Here is a 22,840-nt window from a genome sequence, read left to right as displayed (position 1 = left end):
TCTTCAAATCATCGGACTGCAGGTGGTGCGCTGATGAAAACTGGATAAATATTATGTGTATGTGTATAGCACTATAACATGCTCTGGCATAATCTTTAAATTGGTGGTTGACAACCAGGTAAATTCTTAATCATTTACACCAGGAAAATGAAGTCATACTACAAGACACTGCAACCAGTGAAGAAATGCTGCAGGAAGATATTGCAACTCTGGAAGTTCCCTGACAGTGCCCTAGTGGTGACAATGACACTTGTATTAGCTGGCGAAGTGCAAGTTCAGACACTGGAAGTTTTAACATTTCAACACTGAAAAGGACATCTCACTCTGTGTGATTTTTCATTCTTATTCGAGAGGGATAAGCTCTCCAGCTTGTATCTTTCCTTGTGTTTTTTTTTTTGCCTTTGCCTTTTGTCTTGCAACCATCCTGTTTTTACAGAGGTGCTGGCCATCTACTGTCGAATACTGAACAGCGTCGCTCTGCAGCACTCGTAACAAGTCAGACCGTAAAGGTCTTCTAAACAGTGTTGGTTCTTCTTGATTCAGGTCAGTGGGACAGTTTTACAAAAAAGACGCTCATTGTTGGTCGGTAAAAAATCCAAGCCGTGCTAGATTGCGGATTAAAAACAAAAATCAAGGATGACAGCTGGCATGTTCTTCACTGGGTGTTCCAGTTTCTTCCTGTCACCAAAGGTATATTAGCTTGGTGTGATGGACTGTTTAAATGATCACTTCCCCCATTGCACCAGAGTGGACTACAGTCCTACCAAGGGAAAAGTGGTCCTGTTTCCTGTCACTGCTTAGTGTACTGTGCTTCAGAGCTGGGCTTTGGCATCTTGTGACACTGCGACTGGTTAAGTTTCATTCTGACCATGGATGGACTCAGAACTTTCTGTAGAATGGTCTGAGCTCTCTGTGGTGATACCATTATGTTTTTTTGGCAATTGTTAGGTCCTGCGTATCCTCATTTACTTGAACAGTAGGACTTTTCTGTAACAGTGGCCTGGGCAAATCCACACCGTAATGAGTTTTGAATGTCAAAATGAGTCAGTAGCTGTTCAGTGTACAGGGAAGGGGAAATTCTGTGGGAATTAACTGCTTTGTGGTTCCAGATAAGAAAACCGGTGAGAGAAATACCCTGCTATTGAAATACTATGGCACAGTTTCGCCGAAGAGAGAAGTCCGAAGGGATTGCATTTGAGCCCCTCTTTTTAACGTAGATACAACACTAATGTATCTGTAATTATATCAAATTTGAACTAAAAGAACTGAGTGAAAAAATATGATAAATTGTGAGCGCAGTTGCTTCCTCCACAGTTTCATGTGCGCCAGTTCTGTAGAAAAGCCCGTGGTGGCATCATGAGGAAGCAGCCTGTTTTGAAGCACGCAGGTGGCAGGTTGGGCTCCGCAGGGCGGGGCGGTGCTGGCTATTAGCGGCAGACAGGGGAGAGCTGCAGCAGGCTGTTTTCGTGTTGTGCGTGCCTCCTCAAGAGTCAAGAGCGGCTCGTTCAGAAACCACTTCCTCAGAACCAGGACCGTCAAATTCTAAAATGGTAAATGTGTTGCAAAAATCGCAGTAGAATCACTTTGTAATTTCTCGATTGTGTGCGAAGTTTTCCCGGAGCTTTGATGCATCTGATTGTATAATGTAGTTAACACTGTCACCATTGGCAGAGGAGTCACAGCTGAGGACCCTAGTGCCTGCGATTAAAACTGTACCATTAGTTTATGGGTGCTATACTGACATAGTTGCAGATGTACCACCTTGGTGCTCAGAATTGTCTGCTTGGATGGTTTTTGTATTCTGAAATATGACTAAGAACAGCAAGTGGCATAAACTGAGAGCAGCATTACTGTATGTGTAACTTGAAGTCATCAGATCACAGCACTGGAGATGAGAGACTTCTGAAGAGAGCCAGGTTACCACTGTAGGTAATGTTGGTGGACCAGTATGGGGGAGATCTTTGATCTGGAGCAGAATTTCCCAACCAAGCCATTGGAAATATGGTGAGTGGGGGCTGCTGTGCTGTAGGTGTGCTCTTTAGGCTGCGACAGGAACCTGAGGTGCTGACTACTTGGTTATTACCAGTCCCTTGGTGCTTTTATGAAGGATAAGACCTATTGGCACATAGCCAGTGGCCGGCACAGGGAGAAACAGATCCCCTCCTACTTATGAACCTGTTTCTGGTGCTTTGGTATGAAAAATGACATCCAGGTGCAAGTAATTATGTACTTTATGAATTAATTGTAATAAAGAAATTGTACAGTAGCTAAACGGACTGTTTTTTTTTATCCAGAGCGACTTACCAAGAGGTTATGATTACCTGTTAGTTTCACCCAAAATTGTTGGTACCCGTTAGTTCAGTGTGGTGCAGATTTGATGGATTAATCTGGATCAAGTACCTTGTTCATCTCGTGTCCCCGGCTCGCATTTGAACCCAGTATTTGGATTTCAATCTCTGGGCTCCCGAATGGTTACCCCTACACCCCACTGCCATTAACCACATCCAAGAAACACAGCACAGTGCTGGTTTTCATCTCATCCACTGCTTGTCCTTGAAACGGAAAGGTGGCAGTATCTTTTCATACTGGATGTCTTTTTGCACTCTCCTCCGGGACTTTATCACTATATGTGGCATAGTGCCCATTCTAGGTGGATTTTGTCATCTCTCTAAATCATACGTGCCTCGCTGGGCTCCTGGTTAGTGCTGCTCTCGGCTTTCTAACATTTGATCCGTTTTCGGATTTGATCATTTTCCTTGTTTTTTCTTGGCGGCTTTCGTCTCCATGAGTACCAGGGTTTCTGCGTCTGTTGGGTTTGATTTGTGCTCTGTGGTGCAAAATGCCAAGTTTGTTTTTGTGGTTTCACTTTTCCAATACCTTTAGCGATGAAGACAAATTAAGGAGAAACAATAATCATACTCTCTTCTATCCCCAGCTTTGAAGTAGTCAGCAGGTAGTCTTGTCTCCATTCACCAATTGTTAAGCCTTATGAGTGCAGGGACATTATACTCAAAAGTATACTCATAGCAATATCATAGGAGTAAGCAATGTACAAGATATATTAATATATTACTGCCTTGTTGTCTGTTTGGGTTTGATGTATGATTAATGTGGTTAAATTGGTAGGAAACGTTCCCATAATCCTGTGGTGTAAGTATACAGGTAGGAGTCCTTTCTTTGCAGATTTTCAGTAACTGGTAATTGTGTCCAACAGTATAGCAGTAATAAACTTTTTTAACAGATAGATAATTAAAAGATATGAACAGGAACATTTACATCCAGCAAATAGACTTGAATCCCGTGCAAGAAAGACTTGAAAGACTGGTATTCGCTAGGGAAGGCTGTGATTCCAAAGAATGATTTTCTGTTTTCGAGAACTCCCCTTCCACTTTTGTTTTCTTAAAAGCATTGTGTAGCTTGACCAGCCGATAAGCCGGATGGTCGGGTAGCTGAAAAATTTGTTGTTTTGTGCCAGTTGATGACTTAACTTGAATGTTGCGATTTTCATTTTCATTCCCTTTTCCAATGAGAACTGGAAAAAAGCATTAGCATGATTTAAAGAGATATGGTGTAGGGCTCTGGCCATTTTGGTGTCACTCGTGACTCAATGTGGTTTTGATGTACAGCTAAGGTGAGCACAGGAAAAGCACTAGAGGCCACTAGCTGAGGATTCAGCAATACTGATTGGAGGAAAAATACATACTCTGTATTTTTTATTAGTAAACTGTGGTCCTTATCAAAACCGGAAATGAATGCTTTTGGTAGCTGAGTTGTTTCAATTCTTGTTTTAGATTTTTTTTTTGTTTTCTATTTGTTAATTTTCTAGTATGGTCTGTAAGACCTTTCCTCCCATTTATAAGGTACAGTACTTTGACTCTGTCATTATTCTTTTTCGGTCAAATGAAGTGTTTGAATGTATAATGTACAATATGGTACAATATGTGGGCTACTTTATCCAGTACAAAGCAAATGTTCGAGATTCAAGCAGCAATCGAAGAGAATATCTGTGGGCAGCTTGTGAGGGACCTTATCAGACACTCCTTTAGAAATTTGAAACAGGTTCTCATACATAATGTTTTCTTTTCCTGTACTTTTCCAAAATAATGTTTTACATACAGCCTTTATTACTAATATTAGTGGCGTGGTGGCACAATAGTGAGCATTGCTGCCTTGCAGCACTGGGAGCCTGGGTTCAATACTGGACCGGGGGTGCTGTCTGTGTGGAGTTTGTGTGTTCTCCCTGTGTTCCTTAGGCTTTTCCCACAGTCCAAAAACTTTCTGCTAGGTTAACTGGCTCCGGGGAAAATTGGCCCAGACGTGAGTGTGTTTCTGTGTCTTCCCTGCAATGGGCTGGCATCCTGTCCAGGGTCTATCCAGCCTTGGACCCCAGTGCTTGTTGGGATAGGCTCTAGCTCCCCGGCGACCCTGAAGTGGATAGAAAATGGATGGGTTACTAATCTTTGCGCTGCGTGTTGACTATGGTAGATTTAAAAATAGTTCCTTACACTTATTTCTTGAAGAAATTCACATGTGATTCAAGGATCAGTACCTAATAGATACTGTGTTGAGAAATGCAGGTACAGACCCACTTCTGTTGGGTGCTCTCAGGCTGTAAGTGATCCAAACTCGCAATCTCCAGTACCCTTTTCTGAACTGGGTGATCGATGTTTTTTATTCCTTGTGCTTGTGACTGAAAGAACATGTACGAATGCTTAATTGGCCAGGAGTCCATCCTTTTAGCATCAATAAATCCTACATTTTCTTAACTCAAAATCCAGTGCAAGAGGGCTTCCATTTTATGTGAATTGTGCACATACAGTATTACCAACGATTCAATTGCATTCACTCTTCCAAATAATTTCCCTTCATATCTGTAGAAGGTACTAATGGTCAGGTTGACAGTTTTCTGATCCATAAAACATGTTTGGGGTAATGAATTGGTGGGCTGTAGACTAATCCAAGACACAGGTGCATTTTCACAAATTGAATGTTTTGTGCATTCCAGCCTCAGAGAGTGACCTCCGGAACAGGCGACTAAAGCTGGATTATGAAGAAATCACGCCCTGCCTGAAAGACGTGACCTTGGTTTGGGAGAAGATGCTCAGCACACCTGGCAGATCGAAGATCAAGTTTGATAGAGACAAGATCCACACTGCAATGGGGCAAGGTAACAGAGATGTCCTGCTGGGAGTTGTGGCCCACAGTGGAAGATTGTAGGTTGTAGATCGCAATGAAGGAAATTTATGCCAAAAGCCTTGAGTCACTCAAGGATTCTGGGAACTCCAGTATTGCACTCCTCAGAGCATAGCTACTCAACACTTCCTGGCCAACCAATTGAGGGGTGGTTTTTTTTTTAACAGCCAGCTCCTTATCTCTTTCCTTGCCGACTTGCCTGATAAATAATATCACAGTGATGAGGTGGTTGTAATTCTTAATTTTTCCTAACCATGGTGAAGTAGAAAAACAAAAAAATAAGTGCGTCTTCTTTGCTAAATATTTGTGTATATTACAACTCTTCAATGATTTTCAGGAATCTGCTGGCAAATTTGGAAAAGAAAAGTCGGACGAAGCTTCCTTTAGTCTTTGTGTGTTAGTGTGATACAGTGGAAGGATTAACACTTGCCAGAAATCAGATTTTTTTTTGAGTTTTTCAACATGGAAAAAAAACTAGAGTGAAATTTCACGTAAACAGCTTCCCATCACACCTCCCTAAAGGTCCTGTATTTAATATTTTGGGAACCAGAACCCAGACTGTCTTGGAGAAACGTTGAGATATCTGACCTGTATTTCTCTCTCCCATTTCTTTTAATGGCGAGAATAGGCTCAATTTGCTGTTAACATGTGCCCTGGCTCTCTCAGGTGTTTCTTTATTGTTAAATTAATCCCAGAGCTTAAGATGCTTTTTGGCAAAGAGAACAAAGATTTACAGTTCTTTGAGTTTTTTTTTCTGGTCTCCAGCCAAATTCTGAAGAACTGTTATGTCTGGAATAATATCGCACCTTTTTGCAAATTAGGACTTAGTCCAATGAATTGTTTTGGTTCCTTATGGTATAATTGCATGGAGAGAGTGTGCCCTTGGGCAAATACTGTGAGAACTTGCTGATTCAGGGTCTTCCAACAAAACCTGTCTGTTACAAGAAAATGATGGAAATACTCATGAAATACCCTGCCCTTTGTGTGGTGAGCAGACCCAGTAGATGTACCAGTTACTGCATCAAGAATTATATGAACCATCATGCTTACAATTGAGAGGTAACAAAAACAAACCATAGCATATAATTTTGTCTCTTTTGAAATGAAATTACCTAGCTATTAGCTGAGGTGACTGTGATGTTTCAGCATATAAATTAAGGACTTCTCAATGGTTTTTCAGCACACAAATGAATACTTTTTTGTGATAAAATAATAATAATTATAATAATAATTGCTTACACTTATATAGCACTTTTCTGGACACTCCACTCAAAGCGCTTTACAGGTAATGGGAACTCCCCTCCACCACCATGTGCAGCATCACCACCACCACCACCACCACCACTGTGCAGCTTCCACCTTAGTGGCCATAGTGCGCCAGAATGCTCCCCATACACCAGCTATCAGTGGTGAGGAGAGCAGAGTAATGAAGCCAATTCATAGATGGGGATTAATAGCAGGCCATGATTGATAAGGGCCAATGGGAAATTTGGCCAGAACGCCGGGGTAACACCCCTACTCTTTTCTTGAAACACCCCGTGATTTTTAATGACCACAGAGAGTCAGGACCTCGGTTTTACGTCTTATCCGAAGGATGGCGCCTGTTTACAGTATAGTGTCCCCATCACTATACTGGGGCATTAGGACCCACATGGACCACAGAGCGAGCGCCCCCTGCTGGCCCCACTAACACCTCTTCCAGCAGCAACCTTAGTTTTTCCCAGGAGGTCTCCCATCCAGGTACTGACCAGGCTCACACCCGCTTAGCTTCAGTGGGTTGCCAGTTGTGAGTTGCAGGGTGATATGGCTGCTGGTGAAAAATCAACTTGTTGCTCTGTGAAATTGTCCCCCAGTATTAGGATTAAGAAATTCTGTAGATTTTTTTGTTAATTAAACCTATTATGTAATTATTTGATCATTGTGTTGTCTCCTTCACAGTAATGAATTTCCCTATTTTGCTTATTGGGTCTCAAATACATATAGGGTGATTAATGTTACTTGCAGTGGTTAGTTTTCTGGAGGGGTAACTGGAAGGTTGTAGGTTCGAATCCTAGGGGAGTCACAGCTGTTGTACCCTTGAGGTGCTTCACCTGAATAGCTCCAGTCTGACAACCAGCTGTCTAAAGTCTGACACTTTGGATAAATGTGTCCACCAAATAATTAAATGAGAGGGCTTCAGTGTGCTTGTGAGGATCTGGAGCTGTGCAAAGTTACACTGAGCACGTAGCTAAAACCCAAATCATCCTATCTTGTACTGTGTAAAAACAACAGATTAGAATTCTTAACAAGTTTATAATGTTTTTTTCCTCAAATTAACTTGGTAAAATTGTTAATAATAAAAAGCTTTGATAAGTCAAATGGAGTTTGTATAGAACAAGGCGATTTCAAATGATGCTGTCAGCACTGAACTTGATCTGCGAGGCCAATATAATAAATTTACAAAAAGGCTATTTAGCACTTTGTGTCGAGAGCTGAGGGGTCTGATTTCCCATTATTTACCTCAGTTCAGGGAAGTGCCCAGAGTTCAGCAGAAATGACAACCGGAGGTCACTTTGTCTTGCAATTAAGACCGGGTTCGGGAAGCCCCACCTCAGACTGTTTACACTTGTATACGAAGTAACCATATCTTTCAGATCTTCTCCGGAGCTCAGCTTACACAAGTCTCTTCTGCTCCAAAAGCAATCAGCCAGCAGAGGGTGGAGTACCGTCATGGTTGGGGGGGGAGGTGTTGGAGGGTGTGGTGAGGTCAGCAGATGGGCAGTTGCCGTGAAGCTGTCATGGGACCCCTTGTTGCCGGGCTGGGCGTCTGCTAGACCTGGCGTCACCTTCCTGTTCACACCCATGCTCGGCTCCCTCAGGCGGCTGGCACTCAGGCCTCCACAGTGCAGACACGGAACAAGGCGAGGGCTTCGTGGCCCAGCTTACCTGGTCCTCATCACTCATTTCCCGTTACTGCTGGAACAATCTTACCAACGGGATTAATCTCGATACAGAAGTCAAAGTCTTTCTGCTCCTCCTCACGTAGGTCATGACTTGCACAGAACTGGCCCTGTTCCAGAAGTGATCTGTTTGAATCGCTCAATTTAGCCATCATCACAATCGGTTTGTGATTAGGAAATTCTGTTTAAATATGTTTCTTTTCTCATTCATAAAAGAATACAGGAGCCCCCCCCATTTTGAAGAAAGTATTTTGTCGCCACAGGAGTAAATTGTGAGACGCCCAGACATGGCCAGTTTCTCTTGGGCCACTAGCTTTATTTGTGTATATATAATCTGTTACTAGCACAAATTCGTGGTTTTAATGTTGGTATTTTTTATTCAAATGCTCAATAAATTCAAGGTTATTATATTTTAAACACGGGAGAAATACCTGCCAAGTGAACATTTTTTCTTTTGAAAACATTTGATCCTTTTCCCCTTTCTTCTAAAGAGTAAAAGAGGCTTCCCAACGCTGGCTTCTAGGAATCGTGCAAAGGAGGAAGGTTAATGTTGTATGAAACTGGAGAACAAATAAAACAACTGTTGATGCAGTAATACCCCAGATATTTACAGGGAATCAAAAGGTCAAAAGGAGTCATAAGGAGAATTAGAGAACGATTCTGTTACACTGATGTGAGATACTTGTGAAATGCTGTAGGTGTATCTTTACGGACTGTTACAGCGAGGTGGGGCCTCATTCTGAATAATTGGGTGTCTGTGGACTGTTGGTGAGTGGCTGGTTATCCGCTGCTCGGTGCTCAGAGGAGCTGGGATCAGATCTCTCCTTGCCTTGTCTCCCACAGGGGTCCCCCGCCATCACCGTGGGGAAATCTGGAAGTTTCTGGCGGAGCAATACCAGGTGGCCCACCTGGTACCCAACCAGTTCCCACCCAAGGGCACCCCCTACAAGGAGCTCCTGAAGCAGCTCACCTCCCAGCAGCACGCCATACTCATCGATCTGGGTAGGGCAGAGCCGCCCAGCCCCGAGCACCGTTCCCCTGGAACGTTTTGTCTTCTCTTCTGGCTTTTTCCCCCCCCCAGGTTTGAAGTAAAGTTCAGGTTCAGTGCCAGAATGATCACAGGGTTTTGGTCATAAAGCACCTCTAGAAATGTGTGGACATGCAGAGTGAAGAAGTCATACAATCAGCTTGGGGCAGGTGGATCTCTAGCCATTCTCTGCATCTTGTGTAGGAGGTGCATTTCTTCCTCCCTTCCAGTCCCGTGCATGCAGTCCCATCTGTATGCCCTGTGATTTTCAGTTCTTCTCAGACGCATTGGCCGGAGCGGGGCTCAGGAGTGATGTTCCGGGGGAGGTGCGCGAGCCGTGTTCAGGAGAGAGCTCAGGGGGCCTGGGTAGCACTGGGGGGTGATCTGGGCTGGCTCAGTGAGGGCTTGGGACTGGCCTGGCCATGGCAGGCTTGTGGTGCTCTGCGTATATGCTGTGAGAAAATGTAAAACAAGTAAAAAAAAAATGGTTGTGTCAGAAGATGTGCTATTTCTAGGGGGACTCAGCCCGTGTTTTTTGTCTCTGTCAGTTTTTGCCAGAACCACAACTATAAACTTACTAAAACATATTCATATCCCTATTGCTGTAATCAATACTCCGAACGTTACTTTGTGTCATAAGCAGTTGGTCTCCTCATCCCCGTCTTGATGATTTCAGAATGAATATGTCCAAGCCTGCATTCCTGCACGTTTGCCAACACTGAAGTTGATGCCAGTGAAACATTTCTGCTACCTTGGTGCTTGCCATCTCAGCCAGGAACTTTAATAACATTTTTAAAACGGGTAGACACTGACATAAGCAGATGGGCTGTCTTCTCAGTTCTCTTCAAACTCGTATCTCCATAATAAACATGAAAGCACGCTGCTGGTGCAGTCAGATCCCTAGAGCGTGGTACTTTAATTATAGCCACCTCCCTTTATTTTAGGAGCTCTTTGGTGGAAACAGAGGGTGTGTCACTGAAGGTGTGTATGGGTTTTGCTTGGAGGGTAAATGTTGTATTGTTTTGTGTTCTATACTGACCACCATGATTTTGCTAAAATTAGTTGCCAGACTGTTTGCTGTCGCTCTGTACAGGCCATTTATCAGATATCCGCAATGATTCTTGTCATGCACAGTAAAATAAGCACCAGGGAACACTTTTGTCTAGTTTCAAACTCCCCTCTCCTTATCTCTAGATAAGACTGCAGAGAGACAGTCGGTCTGGCCTGTGAGAGCTTTTTATCTGCAGTGCTTGGTTTGGTGCACCCATTACAAAAGACTAGAGCTCTCACTTACGCATTATAAATCGTCTTTAGAGTGTTCAGTCCAGTACCACATAACGTTTTGCTGTGCAGTTAGGGTGCCTGGTGTACACGAACAGCTGGAATTTACCCAAATGGTGGCTGTACTTTGTTGGGGGATAAATGGAGTATTCTTTTCCTTATTCTTCCTACTGCTACTAGTCCTTTTTAACTGCTGTTCATCTGCTATGAATATTATGTCTGTGACTGTAGTGCTACATACAGAAACTTGATAACTTGGTGTCGAAATCTGCTCTTTTAATCATTCTTCTGCCTGTTATTCCTCAGTCATGAGATTTTATCATTGTTTGCGAAAGCTGTATGTGTACTCCCTGTAGTCTTCAATATGAAGTGCTTGTTTATATATCCGAATCTTTTGGCTCTTTTTCTCATCCGACTGCTGTTACAGAGGGGAAGTTTCTGACAGGTGGGAGGTGTAAGGGTTGATTTAGAGGCCAGGCATGCAGTGGGGGGATTGTGTGAAAGATGTCTTGAGTATTGCTGTCTACCTGCGACCTTCCGAGAAGAGGTCTTTTCTCTTCCTGCAGCTGTTGTAGCATCTCTCCGAGCGTCGCTGCTCAGTTCTGTGACGTCGGAAAGAATTTTAAGAATGCTTTTGGGAAAAAAAATGATTACTTTCTGTGAATTTAAATGCTTTTGATTTTTTTCGCATGTGGTTCTTGAAAAAAGAATGAAATGCGCCTCCAAAGAAAATAACGTCTTTGGTTGATATTTGGTGCCTGCTTGTACTCCACAAAAGTTTGTGTCTAAAGAAATACAGCATATATGAAGGCAGAGCTTAACTTTCCAGTTTTTCCTTCTGAAAGGAAAATTGTGTGTTATTTTATGTTTCTATTATGGGTATCAAACATAACTCTTAATACAAGAGCACGAAATGCTGATTAAGATAGATATTTGCTAGACAAAACCGCAAAAACAGGTTACATTCCTGACCGAAAATGTTATCATGCTGTCTTCAAATTTCATCACATTCTGACTGAGAGCAGTAGCCTGTGGAACAGGAGCAAGATACAGCAGAACTAAAGTATCAGGACTTCTCCCGAGCTCCATCTCCCAATGTCTCAGCCACTAACAGTGCTTGCTCAGAGCAGGTTGAGATCTATAACCCAGGCATCGCAAGTTCAAGCCTGGGTCACATCAATAGATGAACAGTGGCTTATTCAGCAGCTTAGCCAGCGTCTCACAAGAGGCTGAATGGTGCTGAGGATTAGTAGGCCAGCGTGGTCTCAGCTTTTGTTGAGAAGTAATGTGTAACTGCAGTGAATTACATACGGTATGAAAAGTGACTTTTCCTCAAGACTGTGTAAATAAACACAAATGCTGACCAAGCCTTAGGGTAAATAGAGGCCGTGGTGAGATTAGTCTGTGTTCCTGAGCGCTCCCTCCGTTTCTGCAGGTCGTACCTTCCCAACACACCCTTACTTCTCTGCCCAGCTGGGGGCTGGACAGCTGTCCCTCTACAACCTGCTGAAGGCGTACTCCCTGCTGGACCCAGAGGTGGGGTACTGTCAGGGGCTGAGCTTCGTGGCCGGAGTCCTGCTGCTCCACATGAGCGAAGACGATGCCTTCGAAATGCTGAAGTTCCTCATGTACGACATGGGCTTGAGGAAGCAGTACAGGCCCGACATGATCATCCTGCAGGTACAGGGTACAGCGTTCGGCCTCCACTTACAGTATATCTGCTGTCGGGAAACGCTTCTTCTTAGTTATTTTTTTGCACTGTGGCAGGACGCTAGTTCCTGGAGTGCCATTTGTATCCTACCTAAAAAAAATACATGTCGAAAATGTTATCATTGTTATTTTCTCCGGAGGTTTCATAAACCGGAGTACGTGGCAGTACACTTGAATTGAGCTTCACTCTGTTCCCTTATAATTTCTTTCACTCCAATTTAGTAACATGTTACCATTGTACACAGGTTATTGTTTTGTTTCAGGCACAGGGGTTAATTTGTATAACTGTTTTTGTGGTTTGACTGCTTGGAGCTTGTTCATCAGATTTTAGCCCCTAACACACCTATTTCCGTGCTACACATCCCATGAATGTTTTCCTTTTGAAATAATAGGTTTTAAATGAAGAAAGAGCGTTCTAAAGCTTTTTGTTTTTCCCAAACAAGATTTAAAAGCTTGATTTTGTGTCCCATTGCAATTAGCCGGTGCAGTTTTCTTTAGTTTTAACAACAAGATGACTTTTCCACAGTTTCCAGGTTGGTGTCCAGGCTTTAGTATCCCTCCGAATGTTGTGCCTTGCTCTTCCAGTCAGTTTCACCGTGCCTTTTCTTTTCTGCACTCTGCTGTGTTAGTCCTTGTGGGAACAGTGCTCTCTACAGCTCGGGTTTCTTTCTCCCCAGATCCAGATGTACCAGCTCTCACGCCTGCTTCATGACTACCACCGAGACCTGTACAACCACCTGGAGGAGTACGAGATCAGCCCTAGCCTGTACGCTGCCCCGTGGTTCCTCACCATGTTCGCCTCCCAGTTCCCTCTGGGCTTCGTGGCCAGGGTCTTTGGTAAGAAAGGCTTTTACGGCCTCCTTGTCACAAGTCGTTTTTTTTTTTTCAAACTTTTAGCTCCAAATCGTCTTCCCGGTTTTGTGCAGCTCCTTGTAAACGTGCCCAGCACGCAACTCAAGGAAGCATTAGTCAGTAGGAAGCGCTTGATAATTCGCTCATTCAAGCTGCTTCATTGGCCTCTCATTCGTATCCAGCAGAAGGGTTTCTTTGCTTTTGAATGAGTTGGTTTTTTTTATCGTCTTGAAAATGGCTTGGTTCTCCTTGACATGCCCCAACAGCCAGTTTTAAGACATCCAAACCTGCTTATGAAAGGGAACAGTTGGTCGGCATGGAATATAGCCATCGGAAGAGGAGCAGCAGCAGAGAATGGTGCACAACAGACATTACCGATGGATTACAGACACCGATATTTGTCAGATTCCAAACCTGCAGATAATTCTGAAAGAGCTGTTAAACAAGAGTGGTCTGACAGAATGGCAAGACAAAGTATAAATCCGTTGTAGTAGATTTACAGTGCATGACAGATCATGGGCAGCCACCACAATAAATATGGTGTGGATTACAAGCAGGCAAGCCACAGAGCACAGTTTTTAACAGAAGATGTCTGTCATTCGATCCTCTGTGGTTGTTAGAGTCAGACAGAAGCTTTAATAGGTGACATGAATTTGTCAGAGGGCTTCTACCTGTGTGCTAGTGTTTTAGAGATCCTCTTCCCATACAGTATTAGCCTCTGCATACAGAAATGCTCACGCTAAAGTCAAAGTCTCTTGATAGTGGTTTGGGGCTTCACTAAAGCTGTGAACATCATCAGGTGGGTGTGCGCATAGAGTAAATAAAGCTGGGATGACTGTTGTGGTCACAGAAGAAATCAGTCTTTAAAAGGGACTGTTTAGGATTTTGATGTAGACATTTCGCTAACCTCCCATTCACACTGTTTTTGTTGGCTTTTTTTCTTAGTATTGCCAAAACTCGAAAGGACTAGAGGGTGAAAAACATTGTCGTGTGTCTTAGCCCCAAAACAGATTTGTGATGGAAACACTTTCTGCTCGGTCCTGTCCTGCGTTTTGTCCGGCAGGCACACTCAGTGTTAATCCTGCTGGCCAGTGCCAGCCCATTGGCATCTCTCCAATTTGTGGGAGTCGAAAATCACACTTTGGAGCTGTTTCTAATTAGACAATAGACCTTTGTTGACTGCATTCCTCTTGAACAAGGAAGGATGTGTTTTTAGTCTTCAGTTAGAGGCATGGCAACTCCAGATAGCTTGTACAATTCAGAGCTTTTAAAAAGTAGGTCACAGGGTTAAAAGTTCAGCCTCTGGCGGTGCAGAAGACACTATAAAGAATTAATTTAGCTGAATACTGATCAGCAAGAGATTGGACTTCAAGGACAGCTCGCTCAAAAGGAAGACGGGCTACAATTTTTTAATCATAAGGAAGTTCTATACCGTCAGAATTTCACTTGCTTTTAAATTTGGAAAAACATTTTTTTTTCGCCGTTCAGCCGCATGACAATCTCCCCCACAGCTGCCACACCCCAGATTGTTGAGCAATGTGCTCTTTTTCACTCTGCAAGCCCTACTGTGCTCACAGTAGTGCTAGAAAAAAAAAAGAATATGAGTAAGGTCACAAAGGAGAGCAGGTCATTTGGCCTAATAATAATAATAATAATAATAATAACTCCTCACACTTATGTACTGTAGTTCTTTTCTTGACTCCACTCAAAGCGCCTTAAAGTTTGTGGGGACTCGCCTTCACCACCAATTTGAAGCCCCACATGGATGATGTGACTCCTCACCACACACCAGCTCTCAGTGGGGAGGAGAGCAGAGTGATGAAGCCAATTCATAGATGGGGATTATTAGGAGGCCATGACTGGTAAAGGCCAGGGTGAAATTTGGCCAGGACACCGGCGTAATACCACTACTCTTTTTGAGAAATGCCCTGGTATTTTTAATGACCACGGAAAGTCGGGACCTCAGTTTTATATCTGACCCGAAGGCCGACGACATTTTTTGCAGTGTACTGTACTGGGCCATTAGGACCCGCACAGACCACAGGGGGAGCGCTCCCTTCTAGTTCCACTACCAGTGGAAAAACCTTAGTTTTTCCCAGGAGGTCTCCCATGCAGGTACTGATCAGGCTCACACCTGCTGAGCTCCAGTGGGCTGCCAGTGCTAAGTTGCAGGGTGATCTCTAATTGATCCAAGTTGATCTCCAATTGATTCAAGTTGAGGAAATTTCTTGAAAGAAACCCGGGTACGGCTGGGAAGCTTGTTCCATTCTCTCTGGTTAAAGAACTGAAGAAGCCTGTTCTTGGTTTTAAATGCACTTCCATCTGCTTTCCACTGAGCATCAACCGGAGAACACCGACGATGCCAAGATCTCACAGTTGCTAAAGAAGATGTCCCAGCTGGGTCAAATCCATCCATCTTCAGCAGCACTTGTTTACTAATTCGTTCTATAAAACTTTACAGAGCTTTAAAGTGCCTAGTTAAATCCAAATGAGGCTGTGTTTCTTGTCACCAGGGTTGGCTGTTGAGAGGGAGTGCTTTAGGCAGCATTCCTCTCGTCACTCTCGAGCCTCTCTCTATTCAGTGTGTTAATAATTGCTCCATGGTTCGCTTTGTTTAGATGGAATGTGGCACGCCATCCATGTACCTAAATACATTTGCTCTGTTGTTCTATAGGTCTCCTTTGTCGGTTTTTACAAATGTTTGTTTAGGTCACATTGCCCTCTAATAATGTTCCCTCATCCATCTCCGTGCATTTCATTTTCTCTGTGCACGAATAACCCGTTAGCCTTTTCCTTCTACTTCTGTTGTCGCTCTGTATTCAGTTCAGTGTGCCTCATCTCCTTGTGTTCAGTCTTTGGCGCTTTGAATTCCTCTTTCTCACTCTGTGCTAATACCGCAGGAATGTTGTTTTCATTGTCGCTGTCTTCCCAAGAGCTCATTAGGCGCAGCACAACAGAAAGCTGGATTGTTAGCACGTGGCAGCCTGTTTGTGTGAAGCTGGGCACCGCGGCAGGGCCGTGACCACAGCTCCGTCTTGTTCTCTGCAGATATGCTCTTCCTCCAGGGGGCGGAGGTCATCTTCAAGGTGGCTCTCAGCCTGCTGGGCAGCCACAAGCCCCTCATCCTTCAACACGACAACCTGGAGGCCATTGTGGATTTCATCAAAACCACTCTGCCCAATCTGGGCCTGGTACAGATGGAAAAGACCATTAACCAGGTAGGTGGTGCGTGCTGTTGTTATATTAAGTCAAGTCATAATTGGTCTGTTAAGTCAAGATATAAAGATAACACTCATAAACAAAGGCGTGTTCGATTCTGAGAAAGAGATGTGGTTTGGGGAAGCCTTTCAATGGATTGTTTTTTGCCCCAGGTGATGTTCTGCCTCACTGCTATGCCATTTCTAAACAGGCACATCTGCAGTTGTTCAGTATATTTTTTTGCTACCTTAAGATCTAACTTAAATGCCAAGCGTTTCTGCAAAGGTGCACAACATGTTTTGGCAAAATTAAGCATAGCAATAAAATATGGAAAGACCAATTTATTAACAGTATTTCCTAAACTCTTGTTAAGAGTTTACTAGATAAACAGGTATTTCTCTTAAAAGGAAACATTTACATTATTTCTCCCATTTTAAAGGCAGGTGACATTAATGATTTGTTTAGTAACTTTTGGCACTGGCCAAGTTAAACGGACAATTTATAATCTACAGTGTTTCACCTGTGCTGCTCAGTCACAGTCAGTCACAACTATATGAAATGTGGACTAGATACAAACAATAGCAAAGAGTCATTCTTATGAGAGGCTAACATTTGTTCCCAACATCGTTTAGAAGTATTAATGGGTATATAGATACAAATCGGTATTCTAGATACTGTATGAAACTTAAGTTCAAATCAGCACAGGTATATTCCCCTCAGATGAGGGAATGAAGGAAGAGTCGGGGCAGGTCTCGTTGAATGGCAGTGATGTTATTATTTGTTTTCGGCCACCCAACGTTGTGAGACTGAACTCTTACACCAGCTGGGTGCAACAAACAGGCTCATGTGGCGCCAATCGATTTTACTACCCAGGTCGGCGTCCTAAAAAAGAGACATGCTCCTGACATGTTGAGACACTGCGACCTCATGCACAACTCTCCTGCTTGTCTGAGGCCTGGAGCTGCACACAGAAATTTCTGTCAACACACACTGCTGAAACACTTCTCCTGTGCACCCTGGGCAGAATCCTTTATTGTGTCAGATACCGCTTTAGATTAGATCTTGTACAGATGTGGATGTTTGTTTTTGTCCTAGCCAAACTGACGTAATGTTTTAATCTCCCGTTTCAGGAGAAAATTCCTTCTTTTGTTCTCGTTTTTGTTTTTTCTCCTTTTGTTCTTTTGCTGTTAAAATAGTCAGGTAAAATGTTATGTCATGTTTTATACACACACACACACAAAAACGTTTGAAGTGTTTTATAAATACAGCCTACTGCTTTACAGTTCAACCAGTAAAGCCTTTACATTACAGAGTTATAATTTAGAAACAGAGCTGGCGGAGTGAAGACAAATACGACAGAACAGTTTCCCAAAACAGCTGTGCAGATACTGCTGAAAAGACAGGATGAAACAAGGAGTACTCCAATACATACTGTAATCTGCCCACTCCTGTTCCCCAGGCATCTCCACATATTGATAGAATAAAGCTGTGGGAATACCCCCAGAAATGTCTGGAATTTCATTTAATTGGAGAACCTTGAGCTTGTCGCTTCAAAAGCTTCGAATTTTCAAACCAAAGCAAAAGCTATTTTTGGTGTTTTTTTCCCATAAGAAAAGTCTTAGACTGCAGCATTTGTAAATGTGATTGTTTTGTTCACGATGTAGAAAACTAGAGGAAAGAGGAGCTGCCCTTGAAAATCAGTGAATTTTGAAAATGAATGCAGTTCAATTCCTGCTCCAATACTGTGCTTTCCAAGATGTGGTCTGCGTGGAGGAAGGTGCTCTAAATGTGGTGTGGACTTAAAGAAAGCATGCAGGAACTAGCCCTTTCCAAACACACTGTTCCACACTTCCTGAGTAGGGTGTGTCTCCGGCAGGAGTCTGTAGAGTCAAGAATCAGATTTTTGCAACAGCTTAAGAAGTGCAATCTGGAACTTTTTCGTCTAAACACATTATAATCAGAAGTAAGGTAAGATTGTCCTAAGCCATGCTTTCAGGGGATTAATCCTTAAATGGAAAATATAGTGCTTCTGCAGATCTGACTCAGGAGTCTTAAGAAAGACTGTCTGATGGAACGCTTTTCGCTTGTGCTTTTAGATTGCATGCCTGTGATCCAGGAAAACACTACACATATTGAAGATGTGGCCTAAAGTTAATCATGGGGTCATTTCATCATGCAGTATGTAGTGTATGTGCTTTATTTCTTAACTATGCTTCCTGGTATAATTACTGGGAAAAGGGATTCAACAGCAGGCTCATGTACAAACTGTAACAACAAAGCAGAAAAGCAATATATTTAATACTATTTTTATTTAAAATATAATGGGTATTCCTAGAAGCTCCTTCCAAATAAAAACTCGTTTGGTTCTTCCATCCAAGGGACATTGTGTTTGGAGAGGTACACAGTAAATCCAACAGGTGTTCTCAAGTAGTCACCCATGGCGTGTGCTGCGTTGTCATCAGGTGTTTGAGATGGACATCTCCAAGCAGCTCCAGGCCTACGAGGTGGAGTACCACGTCCTACAGGATGAGCTGATGGACTCACCGCTACCCCTGAGCGACAACCAGAAGATGGAGAAGCTGGAGAAGACCAACAGCAGCCTGCGGCAGCAAAACCTGGACCTTTTGGAGGAGCTACAGGTTAGAAGAGGTGGAGGTGTCTGCCATAAGCGTCAATGTGCTGCAGCTGTGGCTGGTGCTCTGGAGATGTGCTGCCAAGTGGAGCAAGTCTGGAGCTGGATACAGCCATCCAGTCAGCTTGGCGTAAGCTGAGCGGTATGAAGTCTGTGTGCATCTGTTCGAGAGTGGAGTCACAGAGCTGGCAGATCGATGCCACAGGGCCAGAGAAAGGGGGCTGGTTTCGTCCTGTAAACCAGGGCTCTGAAAGTTACTTCCCGGAGAGCTTTGGTGTCTTTTGGGTTTTGTTCCACCCATGTTGTCTGTTACATAATTGGCCTAATTATTTAGCTGCCTACTTACAGTATAATCTAACAAGGCTCTGAGGTGAGATATAGGTAAAGCAGTGAATGTCTTATGTAATCAGCAGTCAAAGGCCTTTAAAAATCCTGTGCATGTCTAATTGAAAAACACTGAGTCAACTGAGTTTGGAACAACACCCAGAAGTTACACGGCTGCCCAGGAAGTGAGTCTGGGACCCCTGATGTAAGCCTTTTTCAAGCACAGGGAGACAAGGGAAAACAGAATGTGCTAAAGGTTTTGATTTGTGCAAAGATTAGACAAAGACCAGCTGCTTTCCCGTTTCAAGCACCCCTCATTCACACTTTCATTTCATGTCATTCGGAATTTTCATATACAGTACGTAGCTTCCTGTTCTTCCCCGGCTGCGCTTCCCCCACCCTCATCCACCGGAGAACCCGAAACAGCTTGGAGAGCTTTTCATCCCAGGTGTTTTTTGGTATCAGGCATTGGTAATGAAAGTGAAACTATTTGAGCCGTTTTGGGTTCTGCAAGCTTGAGGGAAAGGACATGCTAATATCCTAGCATCAGCCTTGTAGAACAAACTAAGCCTTACGACACCTGAAAAGAGACTAGCTTCTGCTCAGTTGATTCCATCCTTGGAGTTTTTTGAAGAATAACCATCCAAACCTCCAATGTGCCTGTTCTCATTATCGTACTTAATCAAATTTGTGTACAGATTTGAGCCAGAGCTTTAGCCTTAGCGAGCTAGTTGTACTTTGTTTCCTGCAAGGAGCTTTTGAAGTCAAACAGAGCAAACCGATGTTTGCTGTTTAGTTCAGATGTGTTCTACTGTTCGATTACAAAGTTTTCCGTGAAGAATGTTTTTAACACTGTAATGAAGTAACAAAAAATACACAGATGTCTTACCACATAGAAGCTCATGGTAAAAGCAGCCATCTGAAATATCAGTGGTTCCTGCAGTTTGTGGCTTATTAGCATGTCAAAATCCTACCAATACTATATGTTATAAAACGTGCTGAAGGCCATGGTACAGAAACAGATACAGGCGTTGTCTGAGATAAGCCGGAGATACTGTATTCATTAGGTATTGGAGGTTTTACCCATTTCAGATGTCTCCAGTTGAATTATATACAATAAAACAGCGAACTGAAAACGTCCCGAGGCCTAGTATCGAATGTATGCATTATGTGTTCTTCATTATTCCCAGCTGCAAGGGTGGAGTTGGTTCTGAAAGTAACACTTGAATTCATGTAGTACAAATTTGATTTTTACTCAGTGCTAGATGAATCTGTCCCAGATAAACCGACAGTGCACAGAAACACAGACTAAGCATGCTTTTTATTAGTAACACTCATGATTCTAGATCTAGACAGCTCTGTTAGATATGGCAGCAGTGTCATCATACAGTGGGCATCCTCTGAAGAGTCGCTTCATTTTCTTTTAAGGTCACCGAGGCCAGACGAAGGTCACCACCCTGTTTACTTAGGTCCTAGGCTTGTCTTTTCTCCTGCGTTTTTGTTTGAAATTCTTGACTTTAAGGTGAAGAGATTCACCCAGAGAGGCTGATCCGGGTTTGGTTTCTTTCCCTCAAGATGGCTCACGCAAAGATCCACAGCCTGGAGGCCCGAGTGGAGAACCTGGTGACCAGCGAGGCCAAACTCAAGCAGACGGTGCGCACTTTGGAGCTGGAGAGAGCCGCCCTGCTGGACACAGTGGCGGAGCTGAGAGAGTACATCAGCACGCTGAATACCGCCGAGGACAGCACCGGTCAGCCGGGGCCCGGGAAACTGGAGACTGACCTGTCCTGAAGTGTTTGGGCAGAGTGTTTGTGTGTCCTTGTTTTTTGCCGAGAGAGAGAGAGGGAGGGAGGGAGGCGGTTTTTTTTTTGCCCCAGATTTCCATGGCGACGCTACGACAGGAAGTTGTGCACTTTCCATTTCTGGGGACACAGCTTCTCGGCTACGGGGCCCGCCGAATAAAAATTACTTTGAGCTGCGAGAGCCAGCCCCCTCCCTCACCGCCGCTGACAGCATCCCAACCGAATCAAACACTGCTGTAGACTGTCACCTCAAGCAAAGCTCCGGCGAACCTTAAAACGCACCTCGAGAAATGCCTTTGAATATAACCATTTGTTACACTAAGCACACCAATAGCACGCGGAAGAAAGCCGGTTACTTCTTTAGGAGGGGAGGCGGAGCAGTGCAGTCGAGGGAGACGGCTGTTTCTGTCCTGCAGGGGAGCTGGCAGCATCGCAGCCTCTCCAGTTTAAGTGATCTGGCACTCGCACCTATTTTTTTATATGCGTTTTGTATTCTTTGTGAGTGAAATCACAGTAAAGATCTGTTCTGTTTGTGGTCAGTCTTAAGGGTTTTTGTTTTGTGGGTGGGGAGGGGGCATTTCTTTTCTGCTTCTTGGTTTTTGACCTTCGAGGAGGCTCACAAGGCAGAAACTATTAAAACGTTACAGCGTTGTGCTGGAGAGAGAGAGGGGGGGTAGTAGTGTAACAGTGCTTTGCAGTGTGGAAAGAAAAAAGCTGCTAAAATGTTTGTGTATTACAAGCTTTGGCTTTCTCCTGTTATACAAGAAGACAAAAGGATAAAAATGACCATTTAGATTGCATTCTGAAATCAGCCAAACCTTCATTTTTAGTGTGCAGACAGGGAGTTCAAAATGTGTACAATGCAGAAGAGCCCGGTATTTTAATAATCACCCTCTTGGAAATGGAAAGTTGATGATGCTGGTTTCAAAAGACCGTGTAGTCATGGAAACATTAATACTTTCACTTTGAACATCTTAATTCAGCATGATATTGAAAGTTTATTGCTGCTCTGGAATCAGTCCAGAGGAGAGCACCCATTTCAGGCTTAAAGGCATGTCCTACACAGACAGGATGGAGGAATTAAACATTTTAGTCTTGAACAGAGAAGATTACGAGGGGACCTGATACAAGTATTCAGGTTTGAAGGTGTTTTTTTTTTATCTGTACATCCTTCTGCTACTCTTTTCAGTCTTGTGTTTGTATGCCAGAGATTCGAGTCCTCTTTGCTTAATTAACTTCAGAGCTGTCCAGTTCTAGCCCTGTGGAGGGACTTCAGTTCTGAAGCGTTTCATCCCAAGTCATTTCAGCCACGCCATCTAATTACTGGCTTAGCTTGACTAATTTAAAGACTTTAAAGGGTCAAGACACAACCTCCAGGACCAGGCCTGAATAGCCGTGATCCACACCATCATATGAATATTTTCTTCATCATTTGAAGATAATGAAATTATCCCATAAATTTAGAATAATCTCATGATTTCAGGGTGGTTCATCTTAATGACTCTTGGATAAAACATTTGCCCCCAAGTTTTTTCGCGTTAGAGAATTTGTTTTCCAGAGCACAGGTACAGAAGCCTGTGATACCCGAGAGACAGGTTCTGTTTACTCGGGGCTTGCTTTTGATGACTTTTTTTCTATTAAAATTGTTGTATTAAGACACTGAATATTTTTGCTCAATAACAAAGGAGGCGTTTGGATTTTTTTAGACTTTTTATATATATATATTGCCAAATATATCTGCATAGATCCGTTTTGCATATCGTGCATGGGATGTCAAGCTCAGTCCCTGGAGGGGACCAGCTGTGTAACTGTAATACGTCTAACCAGGTTATATACAGGTAACTGTGCCTTTAATAAAGTCAAAGTCTGTCTATAATCAATT

At 43.3% G+C, this 22,840-nt stretch overlaps 1 protein-coding gene across 8 annotated transcripts in view; it reads left to right on the top strand.

Annotated features, from left to right (window-relative positions):
- The window catches only part of tbc1d1 (TBC1 (tre-2/USP6, BUB2, cdc16) domain family, member 1), a 92,873-nt gene extending 71,380 nt beyond the window's left edge, over positions 1 to 21,493 (top strand). For all 8 annotated transcript variants that reach the window (XM_088623899.1, XM_088623877.1, XM_088623886.1 and 5 more), the window contains 7 exons: positions 5,006 to 5,167; positions 8,976 to 9,134; positions 11,876 to 12,120; positions 12,828 to 12,987; positions 16,051 to 16,220; positions 18,663 to 18,839; positions 20,732 to 21,493. In XM_088623899.1, coding sequence (XP_088480025.1) covers positions 5,006 to 5,167; positions 8,976 to 9,134; positions 11,876 to 12,120; positions 12,828 to 12,987; positions 16,051 to 16,220; positions 18,663 to 18,839; positions 20,732 to 20,947 — 1,289 coding nt within the window. In that variant the 3' untranslated portion in view covers positions 20,948 to 21,493. The remainder of the gene's footprint in view (positions 1 to 5,005; positions 5,168 to 8,975; positions 9,135 to 11,875; positions 12,121 to 12,827; positions 12,988 to 16,050; positions 16,221 to 18,662; positions 18,840 to 20,731) is intronic.
- Positions 21,494 to 22,840: the final 1,347 nt, after the last annotated feature.

The sequence above is a fragment of the Lepisosteus platostomus genome, chromosome 1, assembly GCF_059453375.1.
Source record: "Lepisosteus platostomus isolate fLepPlt1 chromosome 1, fLepPlt1.hap1, whole genome shotgun sequence".
Taxonomy (NCBI): Eukaryota; Metazoa; Chordata; class Actinopteri; order Semionotiformes; family Lepisosteidae; genus Lepisosteus; species Lepisosteus platostomus.
This window is presented reverse-complemented; position numbering and strand designations above follow the sequence as displayed.